The sequence below is a fragment of the Lepisosteus oculatus genome, chromosome 10 (assembly GCF_040954835.1).
Source record: "Lepisosteus oculatus isolate fLepOcu1 chromosome 10, fLepOcu1.hap2, whole genome shotgun sequence".
Lineage (NCBI taxonomy): Eukaryota > Metazoa > Chordata > Actinopteri > Semionotiformes > Lepisosteidae > Lepisosteus > Lepisosteus oculatus.
In genome coordinates, this window is record NC_090705.1 from 8,025,459 (window position 1) to 8,048,910 (window position 23,452).

At 38.6% G+C, this 23,452-nt stretch overlaps 1 protein-coding gene across 15 annotated transcripts in view; it reads left to right on the forward strand.

Moving 5' to 3' along the window:
• Positions 1–1,221: 1,221 nt before the first annotated feature.
• ubr5 (ubiquitin protein ligase E3 component n-recognin 5) overlaps positions 1,222–23,452 on the forward strand; it is a 59,809-nt gene continuing 37,578 nt past the window's right edge. For 4 of the 15 annotated variants that reach the window (XM_015357955.2, XM_069194825.1, XM_015357958.2 and 1 more), the window contains exons 1-4: positions 1,227–1,585; positions 19,016–19,060; positions 19,893–19,974; positions 20,854–20,930. In XM_015357955.2, the coding sequence (XP_015213441.2) occupies positions 1,524–1,585; positions 19,016–19,060; positions 19,893–19,974; positions 20,854–20,930 (266 nt within the window). In that variant the 5' untranslated portion in view covers positions 1,227–1,523. Of the gene's footprint in view, positions 1,586–19,015; positions 19,061–19,892; positions 19,975–20,853; positions 20,931–23,452 lie in introns of all 15 variants that reach the window. The other 11 variants (XM_015357948.2, XM_069194823.1, XM_015357950.2 and 8 more) reach the window with 6 other exon arrangements.

The window sequence follows — 23,452 nt, forward strand, 5'->3', positions numbered from 1 at the left end:
ACCTGGTTCCCTTGTGGTAAGGTCCTTCATCTTCTGGAAAGCCTTTTCCTGCTGCACATCCCAAACAAACTCACTGGATTCTTTTAGGAGGTGATGCAGTGGGACGTTAATGTCAGACAGGCTAGGGGAAAATTTTGCTAGTAGTTGTAGTTTGCCATGCCTAGTATTGTTTCAAGCTCTCCTTTGTCTTTGGGAGGTTGAATTCAATCTGTCTCTATAAAGGCCCCTGAATCTGGTAGTGAACTTCAAGCAAAGACCTCATCATGAAGCCCAAGGGCCTCCAAAATCAGTTTTAAAAATACTGCATAGATTGATTTTTTAAAAGTAGACTTAAATCCACACTTTTTTGTCTTGTAAAATAATTGTTGCGCTCTCATAAAGACTTGATCAAATGACTGAGTCAAAAATAAATATTTTGATGTTGCTGTGTTATCAAGTACACCTGACCAAAGTTCCATATATCCCAGGTCGTTTCTCAAAAAGAGTAGGGGTGTAACCCCGGCTTCCTGGGCAAATTCCCCATTGGCCCTTACCAATCATGGCCTCCTAATAATCCCCATCTATGAATTGGCTTCATTACTCTGCTCTCCTCCCCACTGATGGCTGATGTGTGGTGAGCGTTCTGGCGCACTATGGCTGCCGTCGCATCATCCAGGTGGGGCTGCACACTGGTGGTGGTGGAGGGGAGTCCCCATTACCTGTAAAGCGCTTTGAGTGGAGTGTCCAGAAAAGCGCTATATAAGTGTAAGCAATTATTATTATTATTATTATTATATAGCCTACAGAATGTTGAGCATGAGCTCTTATCAATCTTACATTAAAGCAAAATATACAGGTACCTAATAAACGTGGTTATGTTTGCAAATCATTGCATTTCATGAAGTTCTTGTGTTTTACTAACCTCTGTCATTATCTGTTTTAATCTGTGTTTAAAAATATTTGAATCATAACAAGGTACAACCAGTGTTGAGTGTGTAAGTGGTCCTTACTGCACCAACTCAAGGCTTAATATCTCCTGCTCAAGGTTTACTTATTTCCTAAGACTTTTGATATGTTACACAGCAGATTGGACAAAAAGCACAGACATGCTGATGCCGGAAGGCCTTCATCAGTGTTGATCACAACTTGTCTCAGTTTCTCAACCTAATGGACAAAACAGGCAGCACTAGCAAACTTGAGTTGACAGCACATGGCTGCGGCTTCTCACATGATAAACTCCACCCCTCCCAATCCCCGTGACTGTCTTTATTCTCGACGGCCAATCCGGTCCGCGCTTACATTGTGTCAGGTGACCTGCCGTGGTCCAATCAGCGTCGCGCTTGTATTTCTGCTGATCATCACAGAGCGAAGGAGCTGGTAGAGTTAAGATGGCGGAGTGTGGATGAGGGGGTAGCAAATCAAGGCTCTGCTTTTCTTTCGTTATAATTCCGAGTTGTATGAACGCCCGACATTACAGCTAACGCGGAAACACTATTTCCCTACCATATCTTTTGCATTTATTCGTCTTATGTTGGATTGAAGTCATGACGTCTATACACTTCGTGGTTCACCCGTTGCCTGGGACCGAAGACCAGCTCAATGACAGGTATTTCTTGCGCGCCGGGGTGGTGGTGCTGTATGTGAGGGGGGGAGCAAGGGTTTCAAATCAATATTAATGTGCAGGGTGTGGTGCAAGACCCCTGCGTTTCGTGTTATTGCGGTGTAGGTGATGCCGTTTCGTCGATCTCGGGCGAGTAAGTGTAGCATTTGCGGGGAAGTACTTCGAGGCCCGGCAGATCGCCCAGTCTTTTCGGCGCAGGGTGATTGGCGGAGGTTTCCGTATTAGTCAAAGTTGAACTGAGACGGACAATGCGGGCTGGGGGGATGGGAAAAGAGCGAAAAAAAAAAAGAGAGGGAACATCAAAGGGAATAATATTATTTGTTTTGTGCCATCGGAGAAGCCTTTGTGTGTTATGCGGCACTTGTTGGGGGGTGCTCGATCCGATGTAGTCCCGTGCATTTATTTCAAGGCCGGGCTTTAGGGATCCAAAATAAATCGCTTGGAAGAGCCACGCTGCCAAAGCGTCGATTTCCGTGACCGATTAGCAGCCCAAAACACAACTCGGAACATTTCCCTCCCCCCGTTGTCATTTCTGATGAAAATGTTAAACCCGTGAACGCGGCTTTTCGAGATGTGATGCGTTTTTGATCTGGGCTCCGAGATTCAAGGCAAGCTCCGTGTGCTTTGGATATATTTTTTTTTTCATGGGGGTAGCGGGCGTTGTGTGAACAACACATCAGCGCTTTATTTAAACACTCGTTTAGGAGCCCGCAGCGTAACGTTTTATCTTCGTTGAGCCTGGTCGGTTTCATTTCTGTGCGTGCGATTATGTTTTTTTTTTCCGATTAGGCCTCTGGAGTTCACTGACTGTACGCGTTACACACGGAAACCCTGCAAACTGTAGCTTTATGTCGACCAAAAGGAAAAGTTTCACAAAAATGGATTGGGATTTTATCAAGTAACTTTGAGATAAACCCGCCGAGCGACTGCGACCTTAATTCAGAAGTGTAACGTGACCCCATTTTAATGGCTTCGATCACTAGCAGGAAAAAAGTTTATCTAAATGTAAACGACTTTTTCAGAAAAATTTTACGCGAGTGCAGTGTGTAATGTTGTTCCAAGCATTGTGCGTGTCTAGCTGTTTGTTTAGCATTCGCTTAAAAATTAGCTTCGTAATGGTCGTATTTCCAGTTGGATTCTGTTGCTTAACGGACACCTTAATTAAATCGGTAATGTAATGGACATTTTAAGTTTTCTTTTTCCAAAACTTTGATTTTCAGGTTACTCACACGTTCACCGGTAGATTCGCTGAATGCCTTGATGAACTGTCAAAAATGTTTTTCATGAGCTAATTGGTAAATTCTTAAGGCCGAGATTCAATTAAACATCCCGAGGACTGAGATGGGGAGTCGTGGACTTTTGAGTATTGAGTATTATTAATATTAATAAATACTTTGAGGCCTTCATGAGGAAAGGAAAGCAAAACCGCGTTCCATCCCACGGAGGGAGATTAATTGCCAGCAAAGTATCTAGAAATGATATGCCAGGAAAAAGAGAGACAGAGCTGTAAAGATACAGACAGGAAACGTCTTTCTGCTCTTAAGAGACATAATTCAGAATGAATGTTAGCAAGCAGCCATCACATCTGTGTAAATAGAGATTTCTTAGCCCTGGCAGTTGTGCCCTGTATTTTAAAGTTACAAGTGCTTTATGGCAACACTATTTATATCATTGCTTTTGCCGCAGTCCTTCTATGCCTTGATTAATGGGTCATAATTCTACCCTTGAATTCCTGCCTATAAAGAGGTGAAGTTAAAAATGCTTGGAGCTGCTGTTTCTGGGGGAAAAAACTATCTTCAGAACTCGGATTATTTTCGTTTGGAGTTTTTTTTTTAGCAGAGAACCTTAATATGAGATTCTCATTTTGTGTATTTTTTCTCAGGGTTGGTTTTCCAGTACTTTGGGGATTTCAGAAATGTGTGAAAGGCACATTTGATGAAAACAGCCAACAGCAAGGTCCAAGTAAACGTTCTTATGCCATTCAGGAAACATCTCATCTTGGTTTATCAGCACATGCTTTTAACAGATATGACTCTCTTTCAGGATGTGTTATGTCTCTCATGGGTCATAAACTGGCAGTTCACAGATATGGGAGTCCTTGCCTCCTGATTTAACCAACAAATACTACTGGAGTGAGCACCTTGAAACCTTTACCCATGCTTGACTGATAATTGTATGATTTAAATCTATCATTAATTTTGTGTTTAGCAGTTCCAAAATATTAAATACCAAGTCAGCCATGAACATAACTAAATGTTTCATTACTTCTTCAATCTTTTTGTTAGCACATGCTTAATCATTTAAGCAACTGATTTAACTTGGCCTCTAGAGGTGCTGGGGAAAAGAGATTTTGTATTCTGAATTGTTTTAGTCCGTGTACCTAGCAGGCCAGACTGTTTTCTACATTTTAATTACGTTCAGCAGGTTTCACTTCAGGGTGTGCCTAGACATTTGGCACGGTCCCTTATTGAGCCCAGTTCATGGTTTTAAAGTTCTTTCTCGTATATTGGAATTTTACAGTGCTCACATGAGAACCTCATATGTTGTGGAAGATTAAGGGGTGGCCTTCTTGATTTTGGTAGGCTGCTGTGGCGGAACGTATTGAAATGAAAAATGCAGATGCACTCATGTAGGCAAAATAAAATCTAAAATCTTATTCCCAGCTGTCATGGTCAATGAATCAATGCATAGCTGAAAATTCTCTTATCTGAAGTTAAAAAAATGTATCGTGATTTGACCATTACTCTCCATGCATTTGGAAATTAAGTTCATTTTTGTTGTAAGAACAGAAATTGGCACAAAGATGAAGCTAACACAGAAGCAGTGCAATTGTAGTTTTGACATTTTGATGTAGTGTAAAGCATTATAGATGTTGGTAAGCTGGTGATAAGGTGCCAGTTGAATGAAAATGCTTGGATTGGTTGTTTTCCCATGTCTGGAAATGAGAAGCAGTGATGGTACTGCTCTAAATCCTAGCGATTTGGTTGACCAATCTTAGGTTGCACTGGGTCCTGCAAGGAGCTGAAACATAACTGACCAATATGAGGCATGCTTACTGATCTCTGGAGTCTACATTCACATAAAATAAGGTCCACTAACCATGGGCCGGGAGAGCCCCAACTCAATCTGCCAGATAGGTCTCTTGATTCGAAAGTGTAGTTAACACCTCTGTTATTAATTATATAAATGGAGTTTGAAGATTTTGGTCATAGGTGATCTCTAAATTGGCGTGGCACAGCTGCACATAGGTCAGCATTCCTTCCGTGCAGCGTTGGTATCCTGGATTCAGTTCAGTGGGTGCTGTCTGTGTGGAGCTTGTATGTCCTCTCTGTTCGAATGGTGGGTTAACTGGCCATGGTTTGGTTTGAATGTTGTGTGAACTTGGCTTCTGTTGCTTGCTGGGATAGGTTGTGGCACCCCCATGACCCTGTTTTGAATAAAGAGGTTAGGAGATGATCTCTAAATCATGACAATTGTTTCATATCTTCAGAAGTTGATAATTTAATGGAGACTAAGGAAAGAGCGAGTTGGATTTTTTTCTTGTAGCAATGACTGCTTGCACCCAGTGATGCTTATTGTGCACTCTGCTGAGATAGATTCCACTCAGCGTATTCTGCCAAGGGGGTAAGAAGGAAATAAGATGTAATTGGTTGCTGGCATTTATAGGTTCTGTGTCATAAAGACAGAGTGCTGCCTGTATTGTTAAAAATGGTAACTTTGGCATTTTATACATTTAAAACAAATTCTCAAATGTACAGATCCTTAAAAGGTACTCGGATAGTTGTGATTCTAGAGGATATCTACAGTACTTGCATGTGCTTTGTTAGAGATGTATTTGGAAACTGGATGTTAGCCTCGCAGTGGGGGAAAAAAAGCAGTTCCCTTCTTGTGCACTGTATACGTTTACCTTATACAACATCCTTTATGTACTCTTCTTTTGTTATTCCCTGTGACATGCATTCTGAGTGGCAAAAACAAAATTGATTTTGTAAGTTATGAAATTGCTTAAATAGTTCTGTGAATTTTAATCATCCTAAGAGATGAAAGCTCTGGTTGGCAGCATGTAATTAGTGCAATGCCCTTTAGGATCACTAATTCACTAGATTCTGGTAAAGTCAAGTTTGCATTATACAACAGTAAGAGGATTAGCAAGCAGTGTATAAGTTGCAAATTAAATCTAAAAAGATTTAGAACCCAGGACTGGACAGTTACCTGGAAGATGTTTAATTTCCACAAGTGGAGATTGAATTCCAGGATTAAAATCCTCTAGGGCATTTATCGAGTTAACTTGGCTGATTCTGAAGAAGTCGGTAATGAAACTTGAGATAGAGGACACAAATGAAAACTAAGTAGAAGTGCATTAATAAGTGAAAACGGGAACCTTTAACACATAGGTTTGTGAGTATGAAACAACTATTCCCTGCCATCTTGTTGAAGCCAACACGATCTTTCAAGAAATGGCTGGATGAGATCCTTGTAGCAGCTAGTTGCTGTCATTGCCAAAGATGGGCCTCTCGTCATCCCTGAATTGATTTTAATTTCTTAATTATAACTAGCATGCCACTTCAGATCTCAGCTCAAAATACACTGTACCTATCCTAAGGTCCTTTCATTAAGATTTCATGCTTATGAATAATAATTAGCTTTAAAATACACAAATTGCCTTTTTTAAGCAATTAATTACTTTTTAAGGAAGTAATTGCTTTCTCTTAATTGTAGTATCAAGCAGGGGCCGTATTCTTGAAACAGTCATGCTAATGAGAGGATTTACACAACGCAATAAACTAGCCTGTATTTGTGATGTAAGTTTCTCCTGAGGCCATTGATTCTAGAACATATGGTGGAGTTGAGACGCATTTTTGTTGATTCATTTTTCTTATTTTGTATATTGTTAGTTTTCTTCTTTCATAACTTAAAATCTTCACAGCTTGGGCTGCATAAGTACATATAGAAATGTGTGACATCCCTCTCCATCATACAGAAAATATACTGCTTGCTTCTTCAAGAGATTTCAGTTTTTCCATAATCTCTAGTGTCATCAATAGATCAGACTTTTTTGCTGCAACTTTTTTTTGGGACAACATTATATTATTTTTAATGTTAGTAACAATCTGTTCAGTTAAAGACGACAATGTGACTTGAACAGAAATAAGAACTATGAATTTCTGCAGTGTTTATTTAATAGGCCTCTGTGACCTGTAGTGAAAAGATCACTTCTTATGTGCTTTTCTCAGTTTAGGCTTAATGTTTTGTGGTCTTTTCACTCTGCTATTTTTTACACTTCTCAGCAGAGTTTTTAATGCAGGTCTTTATGCGAATATTTTGGTTAAAGGCATAAGCTGAAATATTTTAAATAATGCTAGTGGTAGCTCAGTGTGGAAAGTTCTCTAAATTAAGTTTAACCTCTACTTTAAAAGGTTATCTAAGGAGAGAGAGTTATATAAAGCATCTTATTTGCACTTTAATAAAACAGTACCCCATGTTTCTGTTAAGCTGTGATACTCTTTTTTTAAATGTCTTTTAAAAACATGGAAACATTACTTTTCAGTAACGTTTATGACAAAAACTTGATGGCACAGCAAAAAAATGAATTTCTGTGTTATGTAATCTTCATTTTTAATCTTTTCAGCTGCAACAAGAGGAAATCTTGGGGCACAGAACTGACTTCTGTTTATTAACCTAATCCCATTGCAAATAGCATTTGGTTTTCTTACTGGTATACTATTTACTTGACACCATAGTCATGGTGATACAGGACGGGGTTGCTTGTTCAAGATGTTTCAGTAGTTGTTTGGTGAACTTCACCACACTTCGATTGGGAATGCCAATTACATTTAATCTGCGTGGTCTTAATTTATGAAGTGTTTGACTTTGAAACACTGTTATACTCAATTTAAATAAACTGACTATTCTAACCCTGTGTTAAACACTGCCGAAGGAGAAGTTACAGGTGACAGAGGTTTATAACTGCACGTCTTGATGGCTGGAATCTTGTTTTGAAATATTGACATTTGGACACGTTCAGATCTTTCAACCACCGGCCTTTGGTAAATTTTGCCACATCGTATGCTCCCTTATGACATTATGCCTTAATTTATTTTAACCCTGTGTTCGCCAGCCTCTACTCTGAAGTATGGTGTCCCATTAAGTCCAATCTGTGCGGGTGCATTTTATATCATGAGCCCACCTCGGTTGCATTGTGTATAACCATATGCCTTAAACTCATCTTTCACACTTGTGAAGCTATACATTTGGATGCTTCACCTATCCCATCCTTATCTTTGACAAACTAGGCATAGTGAATGTCTAGAAGAAGCCCAGGGTGTGACTGTGTTCCACAGCTGCGAGTTTCCTTCAGTTCATTTACTACTGTTTTCACATCCCAACTGTTTGCAGCAACTGCAGCAACATATGGGCTTCAGATTTCAGCAGGCTGAACTGTCATGTCTGCCATATCTGTGTAATAAGGCTTGTATTAAGAACCCAGCTGAAGTTTTATGCACCCGTTCAATGACGTATAGGGTTTAAGTTCTGCAGGTCTTTACATAACCTGGCTTGCACAAATCGGAAGCAACGCTTTCTTAGTTGTTTGCATGGAAACACTTATAAAGATCCTGAGTGGTATTTCTCTATAACATTTTGCTTAATGAAGAAGCATTTTAAAACCCTATTTAGAATAAAGATCAAATGTTGACTACATTTAAAATGTACAGTAAATGTAACATTGGAGAGAGACCTGCCTTTTGCCAAATTTAAATGCTGTTGCATTTTATTGCCCTACACTGTACTGTTTAGGAATTAAACAGATGATTAAAATACACAGAAAATGATATTCACTTGGGTGCTTCTCTGATATGAGTGCACTGCGGGTGAGTCAGTTTTCAGCCAAAGAGTGAGATGTGTAGAGGAGGTCATGTGCTCAAAAACGGAGCAGGGATGAATGTGAAACAGCGCCCTGCTGGATGCTGGTGTCTGCATTAGATTAAATAAGATCACTTTATTGGCCATATACAATTTCTTGCATTAGGAATTTGTCTTTTTGCGTACCCCAGCTTGCTCTCCCTGAGATACACAGATGGGGAGAGAGAAGCTTGGGGTCAGAGCGCAGGGAAAGGCATTTATGTGGCGCCCCTGGAGCAGCTGGAGTTGCCCGGGGGCCCAACGGAGTAGGATTCCTCTGCCGGCTGCGGGATACGAACCGGCAACCTCTCAGCCACAGGCGCAGATCCTGAGCCATCGCAGGGCCCCTGAGCTTAAGCTTAGTCCGCGCGGTTCATTCGCACTCCTTGCTCTAGTTTCTAATGTGAACTTGTCCTAACCTTGAAAATTTCAACTTGGGTTGTGGTCCCTGGAAGTTTTTTACATGGTCACATTTGCATATGTTGAGTCTTGAAGAGCCTAGGGAGAGAGTCCTGTATTTCAAGATTTTGTGTCCGAACTTATTTTATTAAAGGGTAAGCAATGACAGTACTGTGATGGTTTCCAGTACTATAAGCTATTTTTCTGTTGTGTTCCGTTAGTGCTTGTGAACCCTGTGCACGCTAATGAGATAACCCATTTTCTGGCCCAATTCATAAGTTGAACCACTCGCGAGGCAGATAAATTGATAAAGAAATCTGATGGTTAGTGAATACCGATACATATCACAAGTATGAATGTGAATGTTTCCTGAGAGTCATGGTGTTTTCCAGAGACCCAGTTAAAACCACATGTAACAGTTTTCTTTAGTATATCTAGGTACAACCTAGAAATCTGGGACTTTACGGGCACAGTGCTCAACACGAATATATGCTGCATTATAAAAATGTTTAGCTGTGAGGTAATCGCTTCTAAGAAGTGAAACAAGTGCTACAATTACATTTAAACAATCTGAGATACAGTCAACCCTTGTTTTAACTGCCTAATAGGGGGAAGAGGTCTGTTATTGACATTTTTCAGCCCCAAAGCAGTATCATATAGGAAAAAATATACTATATATGCTTTCTGAATCTTTTCATGGATTTTTTTTAACAATAGGACTCAACTCAATGATGGCTACGCCTAGACTTTATCATAAATATACAAGATTTTTATTTCAGGTGTTGCAAATATACTAAAGTTAGACGAACACCCATAGTAAGCACTACGCCTACCCCTGTGTTTCAAGCAGTGTTAGTTCTGCAATAATGACTACCTGACTTGCAGGGGTTAACTTTATTTATCTGACCTGTCTGTGGTACAAATGGTGGGCAGCAAATAGAACTGACTGACACACTCACACCATGTTATTCCCTGTCAACCCTGATATGTCCCATGAGGAAACAAAACACTCAATGTAGTTTCTGCCTTAATTTCTACACCCTATACAATTTGCCCTACCCTGTAGGGCACCAATGATATTTGTGCCTTACAGACCTTTTTTAATGTATGTTGTACAGAAGATGTTATTGTTTCCTTATTTTTTGCATTTTACTATTCTTGTAAGGAAAGTCTGCCGTTTCTGATTTGACAAATTTTGTCCGTTAAATCTGTAATCTCTTAATTCAGGGGTTTCCTGTATTAATGAAGGCTGAATCCAACAGGTTTAAAGAGGTGAAACGGTGAAATGATTAATATCGCATTAGAAAACATTTTAAAATTCGGTTTCTGACTAAAAAAGGTTTTATTTTCTATGCACTTGAAGTATTTGTAAATAAAAGGTTGTCAACTGCAGCAAGTATTCATGCTCATTATTCACCATCACTATGTGACATAAAATAAAGATCATTTAATGTTATTGATAAATCTGTTCATCATTTATCACTGGGTCACCTTGTTAGACCGTGTACGTAAGTACATAATTTAAGATGGAAACCCTTTACATATTTTAAGAAGATCATGGTTTCTGGCCTGTAGAGAATCCTGTTCTGCCAGGAACCATGTTTATTATAGGGAAAGCTGAAATGAAAAACCTTGACTCATTTATGGTTTTCAGTAAGAGTTGACTCATTAATGGCAGATTGTAACTCTTAATAAACTGAAGTTTTGAATATTATTTTCCTCTCAAAGAAATAGTTTTTATCACCCAAAAATTAAATCACATGGTATGGTGTGACCTAACCATCTGTTGCTTCCTTACATGCAACAGAAATCTTAAAGAAATTTAAATCTAGAAAACTCTTGATTATCAGTGACCACTCCCACACAGCTTTTCCCTGCTTCCCTGGGGTACAAGGCTAAGATGTATCAAATCTAGAACAGAGCAGCTCTGGAAGACCACCTATCCTGACACTATTCAGTCTTGTTACTCAGCATTGTTATAAAAGAAAAGGTAAAGGTTTCTTCCATGCTGAAAGGAAAAGAAACGCAACGTTTCAGAAATCTTTCTTTTCTACATTTCAGGATGCTACCCAGTTCCCTACTTAACCTTTACAAAAGGATTTATTGCTAAATTTGTGAATTTTAGCCCGAGTGTAATGTAGCTTGATAGTTTTCTGTATATGTGATTGTTAGGTAAGAAGATCACTTCATTAGCCATATACGATTTCTTGCATATGGAATTTCTTTTTGCATACCCCAGCTTGCTCTCCATGAGACACAGACACACAGACAGGGAGAGAGAATCTTGGGGTCAAAGCGCAGGGTCAGCCATTTATACGGTGCCCCTGGAGCAGTAAGGGTTAAGGGCTCAGGGGCCTGACGGAGTAGGATTCCTCTGCCGGCTGCGGGATTTGAACCGGCAACCTTCCAGCCACAGGCGCAGATCCTAAGCCACAGAGCCACAGCTCCGCCCAATTATGTATATTCTCTTGTATCTCTTTTTTTGCATCTTATTTGGAGCACAACAACAAACAAAGGGTGGGTTTGTAAATGCATTTGACTTTGACAACGCTTTGCCCCTAACCTGTCGATGAAATTTGTTTGTTAATTTTGACCCTGCTGAAATTAATTTGATGTATAGCCACTACGCATACTGCACTACGTACGTAATACCATAATCTTGTACTGGATTAGGGAGAGTAAAAAATGTTGTTCCTCCCCCATTCTCACCCCCCCTTAATGTGTATGGTTATAGTTGCTTCTCTTTTTTTAGCAGCCATTAAAAAAAGACAGACCAAGATTGCCACAAAGAGCTCCTCCCACTTACTTAAAGCATATTCTTCAGCAGGTTAATTTTGTGTGCACATTTCTAAACCGTTCTGTCCTTTCACACTTGGTTTCTGGAGCCAAGTTGGATTAAGTACGGAAATAATATCCCTTTAACTTTTTGGACACCAGGCATCTAGCCAAGCAACAGTGCTTTTCCACTCATTCACGAAGCTGTTCCTTGTTGCAGCATGGGGAGGCATCTGGCAAATTGCTGGTTGTACTACTGTGATAAATTGTGTTTTGGGTTCAACCACATTTTTGTCGTGACATCTGCGTGTAATGTGTTGAGGATTAATGAAATGATTGTAGTTAAAAAGTTCGATGTTTCTTGTAAACAAGATTCTGGTTTACCGTTAATTCCACCTGAAGAGGGTGCTTGTGAAAACCCGTTATGCCTGGACTGAATAAGTGTCTGTAGACAAGAACAGTTGATTGGTCTGTAATTGCCTGCATATGTTTTTTTTTTTAAATAAGACATTTTAGTTTGGAAATGAATTTATTACTGCGTGATATTGTTGGCACTCTTTAGAACCTTCTGCTGAGGCTGCTATCTGACTGGACCATCAGAAACCGTCATTTTTTACATTTAGTAGATTCCCCGAGTTACACACACCTTGTAAATCGGGTTCCTAACCCTGAAATAGTCAACAATTGGCAAAATCTGAAAATGATGCAATGCTACATAATGTTTCATTATGCAGAAGAAAAGCTGAATGCTTATGATTTTTTAAAGCAGTAATTCTGGATCAAGGACATATCCACTCCTCTTAACTCATCCAGTCATTTTGCCCAAATTTCCCTTCATTTTTACTATGCAGATTGACTTCCAGTTCAGGCATTTTTTTCCACTATTTTTTTGCCCCTTTTCTGAAGTAAATCCAGTCTTCACCCCTCAGGTATGGTCTTCGTGTTTCATGATCAAAGAATAAAATAAAGCACCATTTGAAATCATGAGTGCGTGAAAGTAAGGAGTTTTGCTTAATGTGATTGTAAACCATCCTTACTAAAATATTGATGTAATATGTACTAGTCCTTATAATAGACTATCCACAATTCAGGTTCCCTGTTTTTATTGTATTATTGGGTATTTTTACTGGCTGAGTGAAATGTCTGCGTTTTGTCTTTTACTGGCTGATTTTGGGGTTGAATTCCATATCCTTTAAAACTATTAAATACTATTATTTATACTATTAAACTACTGTTACTATGAAGTTTTAGTTTTAAAGGATAAGTTTGTCATGCTGTCAGCAGTTTTTCATACATCGTTTTCCTTACAGTGTGTAAATACTGGTACTGAAATACAGATTTTATGGTTCTACATCTGTACCTTGTGTAATCATTTTCCCTACAATCATGAGGAAAAGGCGGCAGTGCTACCTCTTTAACATATCTATTTTTACTTCTCAGCTGTGTTCTTCAGTGTGGCAGGCATCTGACCCCAGTGCAGAACTACAACTGATGGGCATTGTTTTCTGTTAAGTTTCTTGTTCGGAGCTCTGTAGTTTTGTGCGCCCCTCTGACAAGCATAAGATGCAGATCAGACTTGAAAAGCAACCGTGTGCAACTACAATGTTCTTTTCCCCTCAGATATTTCACAGTGCTGACAGCAAAATAAGTTTGTCCTAAAGGATATGTGGCTCTTTTTTTAATAGTGTCTTTAGCAAAGAACTGGTAGCCAATGACTTACTTCTGTTCTAAAAATTAAGACCCTGCATGGCAGAAATTAACTGGAAGCCATCTGCAAACCAGTAGGAAAAGCCTTCATACATTGTACAATGGAAAGTTCTGTTATAGCAGCTGTTCTAGCTACAACAGCAGTTTCTGTTCTAGAATGTCTTTTAACTATACTGTTTTCTCTAAAGTAGTGTTGAATCTCATTTTATAGTATCTCCGTTATAGTAGTGGTTGTGCAGCACTGCGTGTCCAGCAAAATAGTTAATTGAAGACAGAACAGAATCTGGTGAGAAAGGTGGTTTTTTCCCGTTTTGGCACTAATAGGAGTTTCTTCCATTTCTTACAGGTCTCTAGCAGTGCCCTTGCATAATTGTTCTTTCAGAATAAAGTACTGTGCTATAAAGCAATATTAAAACTAGGGGCGGAAGGATCGACCGGCTATAGATCGTAATGGGCTGATTTCCATTCTAAATACGTGATTTGCGATTGGCTGACGTTCCTTACATTTGACCGATTGCTGAGACAAAATATTTCAGCCAAAATTTCGCCTTGTGCCTTGGAATGAAAACATGTCATCTGTCTGGCAGTTTTTAAAAAAATATTTGTTCCAGATCAAGCCAATGTTAATTGCAATGTTTGTAAAACTAACTTGTCTCTGGGGGTGGGAGCGACACAAAGAATTTTAATACAGCTAACCTGATACAACGCTTGAGAGCACATCCCTCGACCCAGTTCTGATACTCACTTTGACTACCAGAGCTAGCAAAGATGGGTAAAGCTACACTGACATTAAGACAACTGTCAGTGCAGGCGACATTTGAGAGATGCCAAACGTACAGCAGATAAAAGAACTGTTAGAGCACAGCTTGTGAGTTGGTTGCAATAATCGTTGTCTTACTTGTTAATAAAAGAATTTTAGCTTATACCATCTTTTGTGTCTTTGGCTGGATTGTGACACACCAACCTCCTCTTTGTGGTTTTAGTATTAGCACCATCCAGTGGAATTAATTGTTAGTTACTGGTTTTCTGTTTTGCCTTTTGCTACAGTTCTGCTGCCATCGGCCATATTAATGGAAATGTCTGTGACTGCAGTTTATAAATAATACGTTACGACTGCAGATTTGTGGCCTGGGGGCTTTTTTTAAGAAATGTTTCAACAACCTATGACTACAATGATTCTCAGCTCTTGTTAGCTCTCGCACAGAAAAACACTTTTAGGGTCTCTATTTAGATGACTCTTATATTGAAGAATTTTAATTTCTTTGTGAGAGGTTAGCTGATGGAGAGTCCCAAGTTGGGGCAAAATACAGACCGTGCTCTTGGAATGTGTAGTGGGTGCGATGCTGTGTGCTGCTGGGTAGTTTATTGCAGGAGATGAGTGGCAAAGAATTTAGCGGAAATACAATACCCAGCAGATGTGATCCTTCTGTAAAGGAAGAGGAGACTGTCAAAAGGACGGTGAGGGACAAACTGCTGCGTGGGTGATCAGAGGGCCTCTGGGATGCAGCATGACTGACTGGTTTTATTAATAATCGCATTAGAGAGGTTTACAAAAAAGTTTGTCCTTCTGCATCTCAGCCATTGTTGTTTACTGCATTTGGATCATTGCTGTCATCAGACCTCTGGCTCGTGGGCCTGGCATGCTCTTGTAATTCGGACACAACCACTGCAATTAATTCGTGTAAACAGAATACGCAACAGAGGTGTCTTCACCTGTTTTTTCAAAACGGACAGATTTATAATCTGATTAGCTGTTTTGTAGACTGGGCATACAGGGGAATTCATTAGAGACAAGAAAACTGGAAATCATTCTAATGCTTTTTCTGTGTACACACCTACATCCTTTCCATGGTGTATGCCCTTTTCCATTTTACAGGTTTAAAGTAAAGATTGCTAAGTGGAGGATAACAGATGTATGGTTGTACGGCGATTGTGGGCTTTTCACCTTTCTTTGTGAATGTGTTCCTGTTTTTATAAGTTATTTCTTAGTTTCCTTTTGGCTTTTGTTGCAACTAGTCTCATGTGGTGCTCCGGAGGAACTTCATGGTAAACAAAGTCTCCAGCAGGTCGAAGTGTTTCTCACCATCGGCTCTGTGTACATGAAAAAAGATCCGGATTCCATACTGTTCTGAAGGAAAATGAAAAGCGTAAGACAGGTGTGCTCAGATGTAAGCGTAAGACAGATGTAAAGACCTAGCAGGTCTGTATAGCATTTCATGTTTGGTAATTAATTCTTCAGGTTAATTTTAAGTTGTAGGGTAAAATTTACAAATCCATTGATAATTTTGGCTTTTTAGATTCTTTTCGAGCTTATCGTACCTTCAGGTTTGGAGCTCAGAAAATGGTTTGTGAGGGTACTTTGTTTAAAAGTATTTTTAATGTTTATTAGGGTGTAGCAAAGGGGAAGCATTTGTTTGTTACATTGATCTCGAAAAATTTTCTGCGTCAATACTGAAAATCCATCCTTTACCTCAGACAGGAAATGCTAGGTTTAGTGATGGTTTTTGTACCACAAACACGTTTTAACAGATTGTGGCTATTTGTAGCTCTGGAATGAGTAAAGGTTAATTACACGCTGAAAGGAGATGGAGAAGGCACGATGTTTTAGAGGTGTCGCCTGAAGAAGGCTTAACAGACGAAACTCTCCTCTTTCTAGTTTTCAGCATGGAATTAACCTTTGCTCGTTCCTCTGGAGCCGATGGACTCAGACACCGCTCCTTATTCAGTCCTCTGTTTGTAGCTTTGGCAGTTCAAAATTATCCAGGATAAAAGCACTTTTCTTCTTTTGTGTTGAATCAATGGACAGGACCGCGAGGTTTTGACGTGATCAGAATAGCTTTTTTTTTTACTTGTTCCATTTTTTAAGTGAATTTTAAATGCCTCGTCTCTGTTCTGTTTTCCTGCTCGAGTTTCTTGACTGCGCTTCAGATTTTTAATTAAAGGAAGTTATGTGCGCCTTATCATATTTGCAGTTTTAGCATTTGCGCTCAGTTAAGGAGCAGTCAGATCGGTTTATAGTTGTACTCCTGGCTTTGCTGTTGAATTTGTCAGAGGTTTTCCTGGGTTTTATATTTTTGTAGTGGCCGTTGTCTTTTTTTTTTCTCCTAGTGATTTGAACAAGTAATTGGGTGTTAAGAACTATTTTTAGGTTTTTAATATTTTTTATTTTTTCCAAGTATGTGAAGAAAATGAACAATAATAGCTGAGAATTGTAGGTATCTACGAGCTTAAAGAATCAGAACGAGCACCAAATGTAGCGTGTTAAAAAAATAAACAGTACGGTAAATTAGGGAGTTACCCTTTACAGAACTTCTCTGTACTGTACTTACTGACTTGCTCTGTCCTGTTCAGTAATTAAATACAAAGAGCAGAACATCGAATAAGATCACTGTGGTGGTTTCCCGACATGATTGCCATATGCATAACTCAAAGTTTTCAACCAGTTTGAAGAAATGAGCGAGAGGCTGCCACACCTGCCTGAAAGCACCTCCAGACTGAAGGAGAAAGTGGGTGGCTGTGGTGGTGGCTGCACTGCACTTGCTCCTCACTATTGACCCTGGGAATAAAGTGCTGTGCTACTTACTCCTCATGCATGTGACATCAGCTTTGTCTGACTGGATTATTTTGTTATAATGAGACCCATGGGAGCTTTTTGCATAGTTGAATTTAGGTAAGCTGAGTCTTGCCTAACCAGGGGAGGGGATGCAACACAAGTTTCATATCATGAAATGCAAAAGAGAAATCTACTGCATAAAGCATTATTATTGGTATACTTTCTAAATATCCCTTTTCTCCTATCTTTATTGTTGTGGGATTTGTCGGTTCTTTGTGCTGTCCGTGGAGATGTGTTCTGTGAGTCCACGGTCCCCATGCTGCAGCTTTGCCTGAGCTCTCGTTACTGAAGGGCCGTGGTCTTTCCTCTGGACCCTGATGAGCTGGTCAGGCTGGGATGAGAATCTGCTGTGCTGGGGTGGATCAAATAAGGAATGCACTAAAGAGCTTGGCAGAGAAGTCCTGTTTCTCAAGAGTGAGCAATTGACTTAAGCTGGGCTATCTTGAGGTTTATAATTTTCCGTCCGTTGGATGAGAAGTAAAACTGAGGTACTGACTTCCCGAGGTCGTTAAAAATCCCAGAGCGTTTATCATTAACCCCCATATCCTGTCCCAGTTTCCCCCTGGCCCTTCCCAATCTTGGCCTCCTAATAATCTCCACCTATTAATAGGCTTCCTTACTTCATCACTCTGTTCTCCTCCTCACTGAGAGCTGGTGTGTGGGGAGCGCACTGACACACTTTCGTTACCATCACATCATCCAGGTGGGGCTGCACACTGGTGGTGACAGTGGGGTTGTCCAGAAACGTGCTATATAAGTGTATTCTTATAACGTAAATCATTTCGTAAACACTTTTTAAGTAAGACTCGATTCGACTTCAGTGTCAGTCCCAAAATTCAAATAAAAAATCTAATTTATACTCAAGTTTAGAGATTGAGATTCGAATACTTTTAAATTGCGAAAGTGAAAATCATTTGATAACTGATGAGATAATTTTAAGAGCGGCATGAAAATATATCTTCTGATCAGCACATTTCACTTCCTATGGCTGATGTAGGCTGATGCAGTAACTATGTTGCAAAGGGCGAAATAGCAGGTTTCATATAAACCAGTTAGGTCCTCTTAAAAAAAAAAAACTCGATGACAAGCCAACTGCTATGGCAACCTTGTTTGGCTCGGAATTATATGTGGAGACTCCCTCATGGCAAACAGAACGTGATAAATACACACTTGACGTGTGTACTTCACTTTATTAAGGGCCACTTAGGAGGAGTGTGAATGAAAATAACTAGAGAAATATAGCACCTTTAGCAAAGCCAAAGATTTGTGCATCCTTACCCCATCTGTTGCATTAGGATTTGTTTAGTGAGGTGTACACTTGTGAAATAAGTGTACTGTTTTTTTTTGTTCTGCTCATTTTGATAATGGTAAACTATTTTTTTTTATTCTGAAACGGTAATTGCATTTCTATGCTCTGTTATCTTTAAGGAGCGAATGTTTTGTGCAGTATTAAAAATGGTTGTTGCATTAAGTTGTGATGTTTTTGATTTCCCTTTATTTTCGTTCTATATCTTGTATGTTGTGTTTTCGCAAAGGTGTTACTCTATTAAAGACCTGGAATTCTCATTAATGGTCTAATATTTGAATGCCTGAAATGTTTAGAAAGAATAACTGGAGTTGCCATTTGAATTATGGATGTTATCTTTCATTTGATTGTCATGTTTATATTTTGTCAAGAAAAAAGAGTTTTTACTGTAGGTCTTTTATTATGTGAACCGGCTGAAACCATTTATCCTAATCCACCTGTGAATATTGATCTTGGTGAAACTGAGAGCTGAAAATATCCTGTGTCTTTCTGAAACATGCCCAGTATGCTATTATTTTTTTTGTATTGTAGTTTGTTCAAGCTTAGTTTGTAATATTACCAGGTTAGGTTAAACCATTAGGTTTATTCTTCAGTAGATTTAAAAGGTCTTGGTCCTTGTCGCCTATAGGGATCCCTGTAGTCTTACCAGTTTGTCATAGTTGCCTCAAAAGGGACCGACAGCTTTCTCCAACCCTTCTGCCTTTTCTTCCAACAGGCTGCGGGAGGTCTCAGAGAAACTTAACAAATACAACTTCAGCAGGTAAGCCTTTCATCCACAGAACATTGATCAATTACAACATTTTAGCCTGTGACGGAGAGCTGCTATTTGCCAATGAAAACCTAATTGTACAGTTCTAAAACCTAAACCTTAAGTCCTTGCTTAGTGATTAGGTGCACATCTGCAGCCTCCAGGCTATAGGACTCTAGCGTTTTAGGCAGAGGGCTTTACTAAATGACTGAAGTTAGTACTGTGTTCTAGAAGTATATTGTGAAGGTTCTTTAAAAATGTCTGATTTACCTCCATTTTTTTTGTAGGTAACTTCAGAAACCAGGGTGACTAGTGAATGGATGTGCATGCTTATTTTCTAATCGGGATGGGAATTCTGATCTGGCTGGAAATATTTATGCTTCCCAAATTCTAATTGTAAATGTGAAGTGGACTTGTAAATGCATACACGTATGACGTGCTTACATATATAAATTAAAGCATGGATGAGCTTTTCATGTCCGTGGCTGTTTAGATTGATTTTCTCCCTTAATTCCCCAACCTAATTGTTTTGTTAGTTGGAGTTTGCCAGCATCAAACATACTTTCTCATGCTTTTCCAGTACGTGTTAGTTTTTCTATCCTCAGAAAGTGGTCTAGCTGGCTGTTTGGAATGCATTTACTGACAAGGTGATTAGCTGCTGCTGATTTAGCATCTTCTGGACTGCTGGGTACTGGCTGGATTGCAGCACCAGCGTTAGTGTTAACATCGCTTACATCTAGCAAACCTATGTCCTTTGAGGAATTTTGGAGACTGTGCTGTATATTTTAATATTTGACTGTTATGTCCTGAAGCAGTTTTGTCTTATTTTTTGTCTTCCCTTCAGCCATCCTCCTCTAAATGTATTGGAACAGGCCACAATTAAACAGTGTGTAGTGGGACCAAATCATGCTGCTTTTCTTCTGGAGGTAATTCTTAATCATTCTAAGTTTATTTTAATTTCACATTTCACATAGTTAAAGGACAAACACTTTGGTACATTGGTACTCAGTACAGGACACAATCATTCATGTTCCATCTGCAGTACTAGTAATTGTTAACTAAATCTGATAGTCAACACATTAAATATGTACTGTGCAAATTTCAAGAAATGATCACTGACAAAGTAGTTGGGCAAAAACTTCTGTAGAACTGTCTTACCTCATGCTTCAATATGACGAATTGTATGTTTTTAAGATGCATGTAATAATAACTCTACTTTTGAATGCATGCTAAGGTTTCAAAAATCCTTACAAGCAATGGATAATGCACATTGTATCTAAAGGGAGGATGCCTGTATTCAATAGAAATATTACATTATCATTAGATATTGAGTGGCAGTGGCTCTCTTCTTAGATTGAGAATTATTACCATGAATTCAGATAATGTATGTAAGCTTATACAGTTCAGAAGAAAACTGTTAAAACTGATTAGATATCTCTTCAGAGTTAAAAAAGCAAAAGATCACCCATATACTGTTTCATGCAATAAAATGAAAATAAACTATTAATAACTTACTTTTTATTGAAATTTTATAAATATCGGTATTTATCTGTTCTTGTTCAGACCTCATAAGATGTCCATGATAACTTAGGATCCTTCAGTCAAAGCATACTTGGAAACAGTTGTTGAAAGAGCAATAGGTGCTCTACTAATCTTTTCTGAGTGTTCCTAAAACACACTCCTGGGTCATAATCATCTGGACTGAGGATTTATTGTGAATTGTGACATAAATGTGCGTTTGTATTAAATGTATTTCATTAGCTTATTTCTGTCCACTGTGTAATGTTTTTTTGCTTTTATTTTAGGATGGTCGTGTTTGTAGAATTGGTTTTGCTGTGCAGCCTGATAGGTTGGAGTTGGGTAAACCAGATGGCAGTGATGGGTGAGATTATTTTTATTCTCTTGCACTAAAGAAAAGAAAACAAAGGATAAGGTGGCAAGCTCAGCATTCCTGATTGCAGTCTGCAGTTTAGTTATTTGCCCCTTTTTGTGAACTATACTTTCAGTGTTTGATACTGCCTCTTTAGTAGGCTTCAAATGAAAATGAGCTGAAAAACTAAATCTTAAGATGATCATGTAAACCTACTTCTCTAAGGAAGAATTCTTGACACTTTCTCTGCTTTAATTTAGCTATATTTTGCTTTGTATTTTACCTTTAATATAGGGCAAATATATTAGGTCTACCATCTAATATAATGTTGACATGTATTGATATTAAAGATGGAATTAGTGAGCAACTTATTGTTACCAGAGATGCATGTTTTTATCTTTTTGTGAAACTGTAGATTTTTTGCAGTTGTAGGATGTTTTTAGACTTGGTGGTTTTGTTAATAATCATTGTACCTCAGCGTTTATCTGATGTTAAGTTTCTCAGGAAACCAGCTTATAGTATTGTTAAATGCAGAGAACTAGTGGATATTAAGAGATGGATATTTAAGGTTAAATTAGAGATCTTCATAGTTTGTCATAAGAACGGATATCCCTTTTGTCTTGAGAAAGTAATTTCCTTTAAAAAGTAGTGCATGTTGAGATTTTTTTTTGTGCTGGCACGGTGGTACCCCTATGGTCTTTGGGCTATTCATGAATGAATAATTGAATGAAAAATCCAAGCATGAATGTTGTAGCAAGTGGTAATCATTGACTTGAAGGATAGATATTGGTTTTGTTTCCTCTCCAAATCGGAGCCTTCGGTGAAGTACTTGGGAGGATGTTCCGTGAAATAGGAAGAAGTTGTAGTGAATTAGTGCTCATGAGTTTGTATGTCTTCACTTTAAATCAGCTTTTGTACAAAAGCTTTGAGAAACTGTCTGGGATGTGAGTGTGTTGGCCGCATGAACTTGTGGCTGTGACTTTCCTATGTTCTTCCCTGTGGAAATGCCAAGAATGAGGGTTTAGAGGTCTGTTTCAGGAATCCAGTTTGTTGCTACTCCTGCCACGACTTTATCTGCAAAAGAACATTGTGTAACATGGAAATAGCAGATTTTGCTTTAAAATCCTTTAAAGTTTACAAAGTCTAGTTCTTTTCCTGCAGAGTGTGTAAACTTCATTTTAACATGGTGTATATTCCTCATGCATTTTCTGAAAAACGGGATGTTTAATGCCCAGATTATCATTTATATACTTCAGTGCCCAGATTATCTATTGAAGTGCATATTTTGACAATGCATTGGAACTGTAATGAACAACACAGGGTTTGACCACTAATATCATGGGTTTTTAATGTGCCATTTTCTCTTTAAAATATTCATTTGAATTAAAACTGAAAAGTTCTGATTTTGCTGCCTTCCATCGGTGTTTGCCTGAAAAAAGGACCCAAATTGCACGCAGGTTTGAGCTTCTACAATTTGCCATTTCTTGTCGCTTGATTGCTGTGCACCAAGGACGTTCCTATAAAATCAGCACTTGGAAGATAACAGGGCCAGGTGATACAAAGAGTAGAATTTGGGATTAAGGGTTGATATTTTCTCTGCCTCATTTTTATGACAGACAACAGGATAATTCTTTAAAGATAAAGGAGAAAGTCATGTAGTTCATAAAAGGCACTCAGCTACCATAAACTAAGTTCTCTCAAATTCAGATAATCCCTAGGAAACATTGTGGTCATAGCTGTTTATCCCAATATTCAGTACATGCTTAAGAATGTAATATTTTTTAAATGTGCATTAAGTAGAAATACTTAAATAGTATGTGTGTGCCTCTCATAAAATGTACCACACCCTGGATGTCGCCTTACATGTGTTGTGTATTTTGATTGGTGGAGTAAGATTAGTGCAAGACTGAACAGTTCTAACTGCACATTATCCAGCTGTCCTGCTGGGATTTACCTTGCCCTGTGAAGTTCCGTAACTTTAATGGAGTTTATTTTATGAAGCGTTTTATCACAATCATACTTTTAAAATGACTGATAAAATGGGCAATCAAGCAGTCAGATCTGAGGAATGTAAAGAATTTTAAGATGAGGCCCCTGTAAGCTGCTTTGTTCTCATTTCGTTAGGTGCTCAATGTTAAGTTTTCTTCAAATCTCCTTCCATCTGTGCTATTATGTAAATGAAAACATTCATTCTTATGCTATGTCAGTAATTAAATTTAAATTGTGTTGTAATGGTTTTATTCCCCAAATCTCTGGACACCTTTGGTTTGTGCGTATGATCTGTTTTGAGTTGATAAAATAAATGTAACTGTGTGGATTACATATATCTTATATGCAATGATCTTTTTTTTTTATTCTGTGTAAGGTTACTCACTTTAAAACCTCACTGTAAATTATTATTCTATAGTTTTTCACCAGCTGTTTAAATTTAAATATGCCTTAAATCTAGAGGGTGTTTGGCGATGACAGAAAATTCTTCCCACTTCCTTCTGGAAGTAAAGCACAAAGGAGCTGCATCTGCAGCAGCCAGAGCC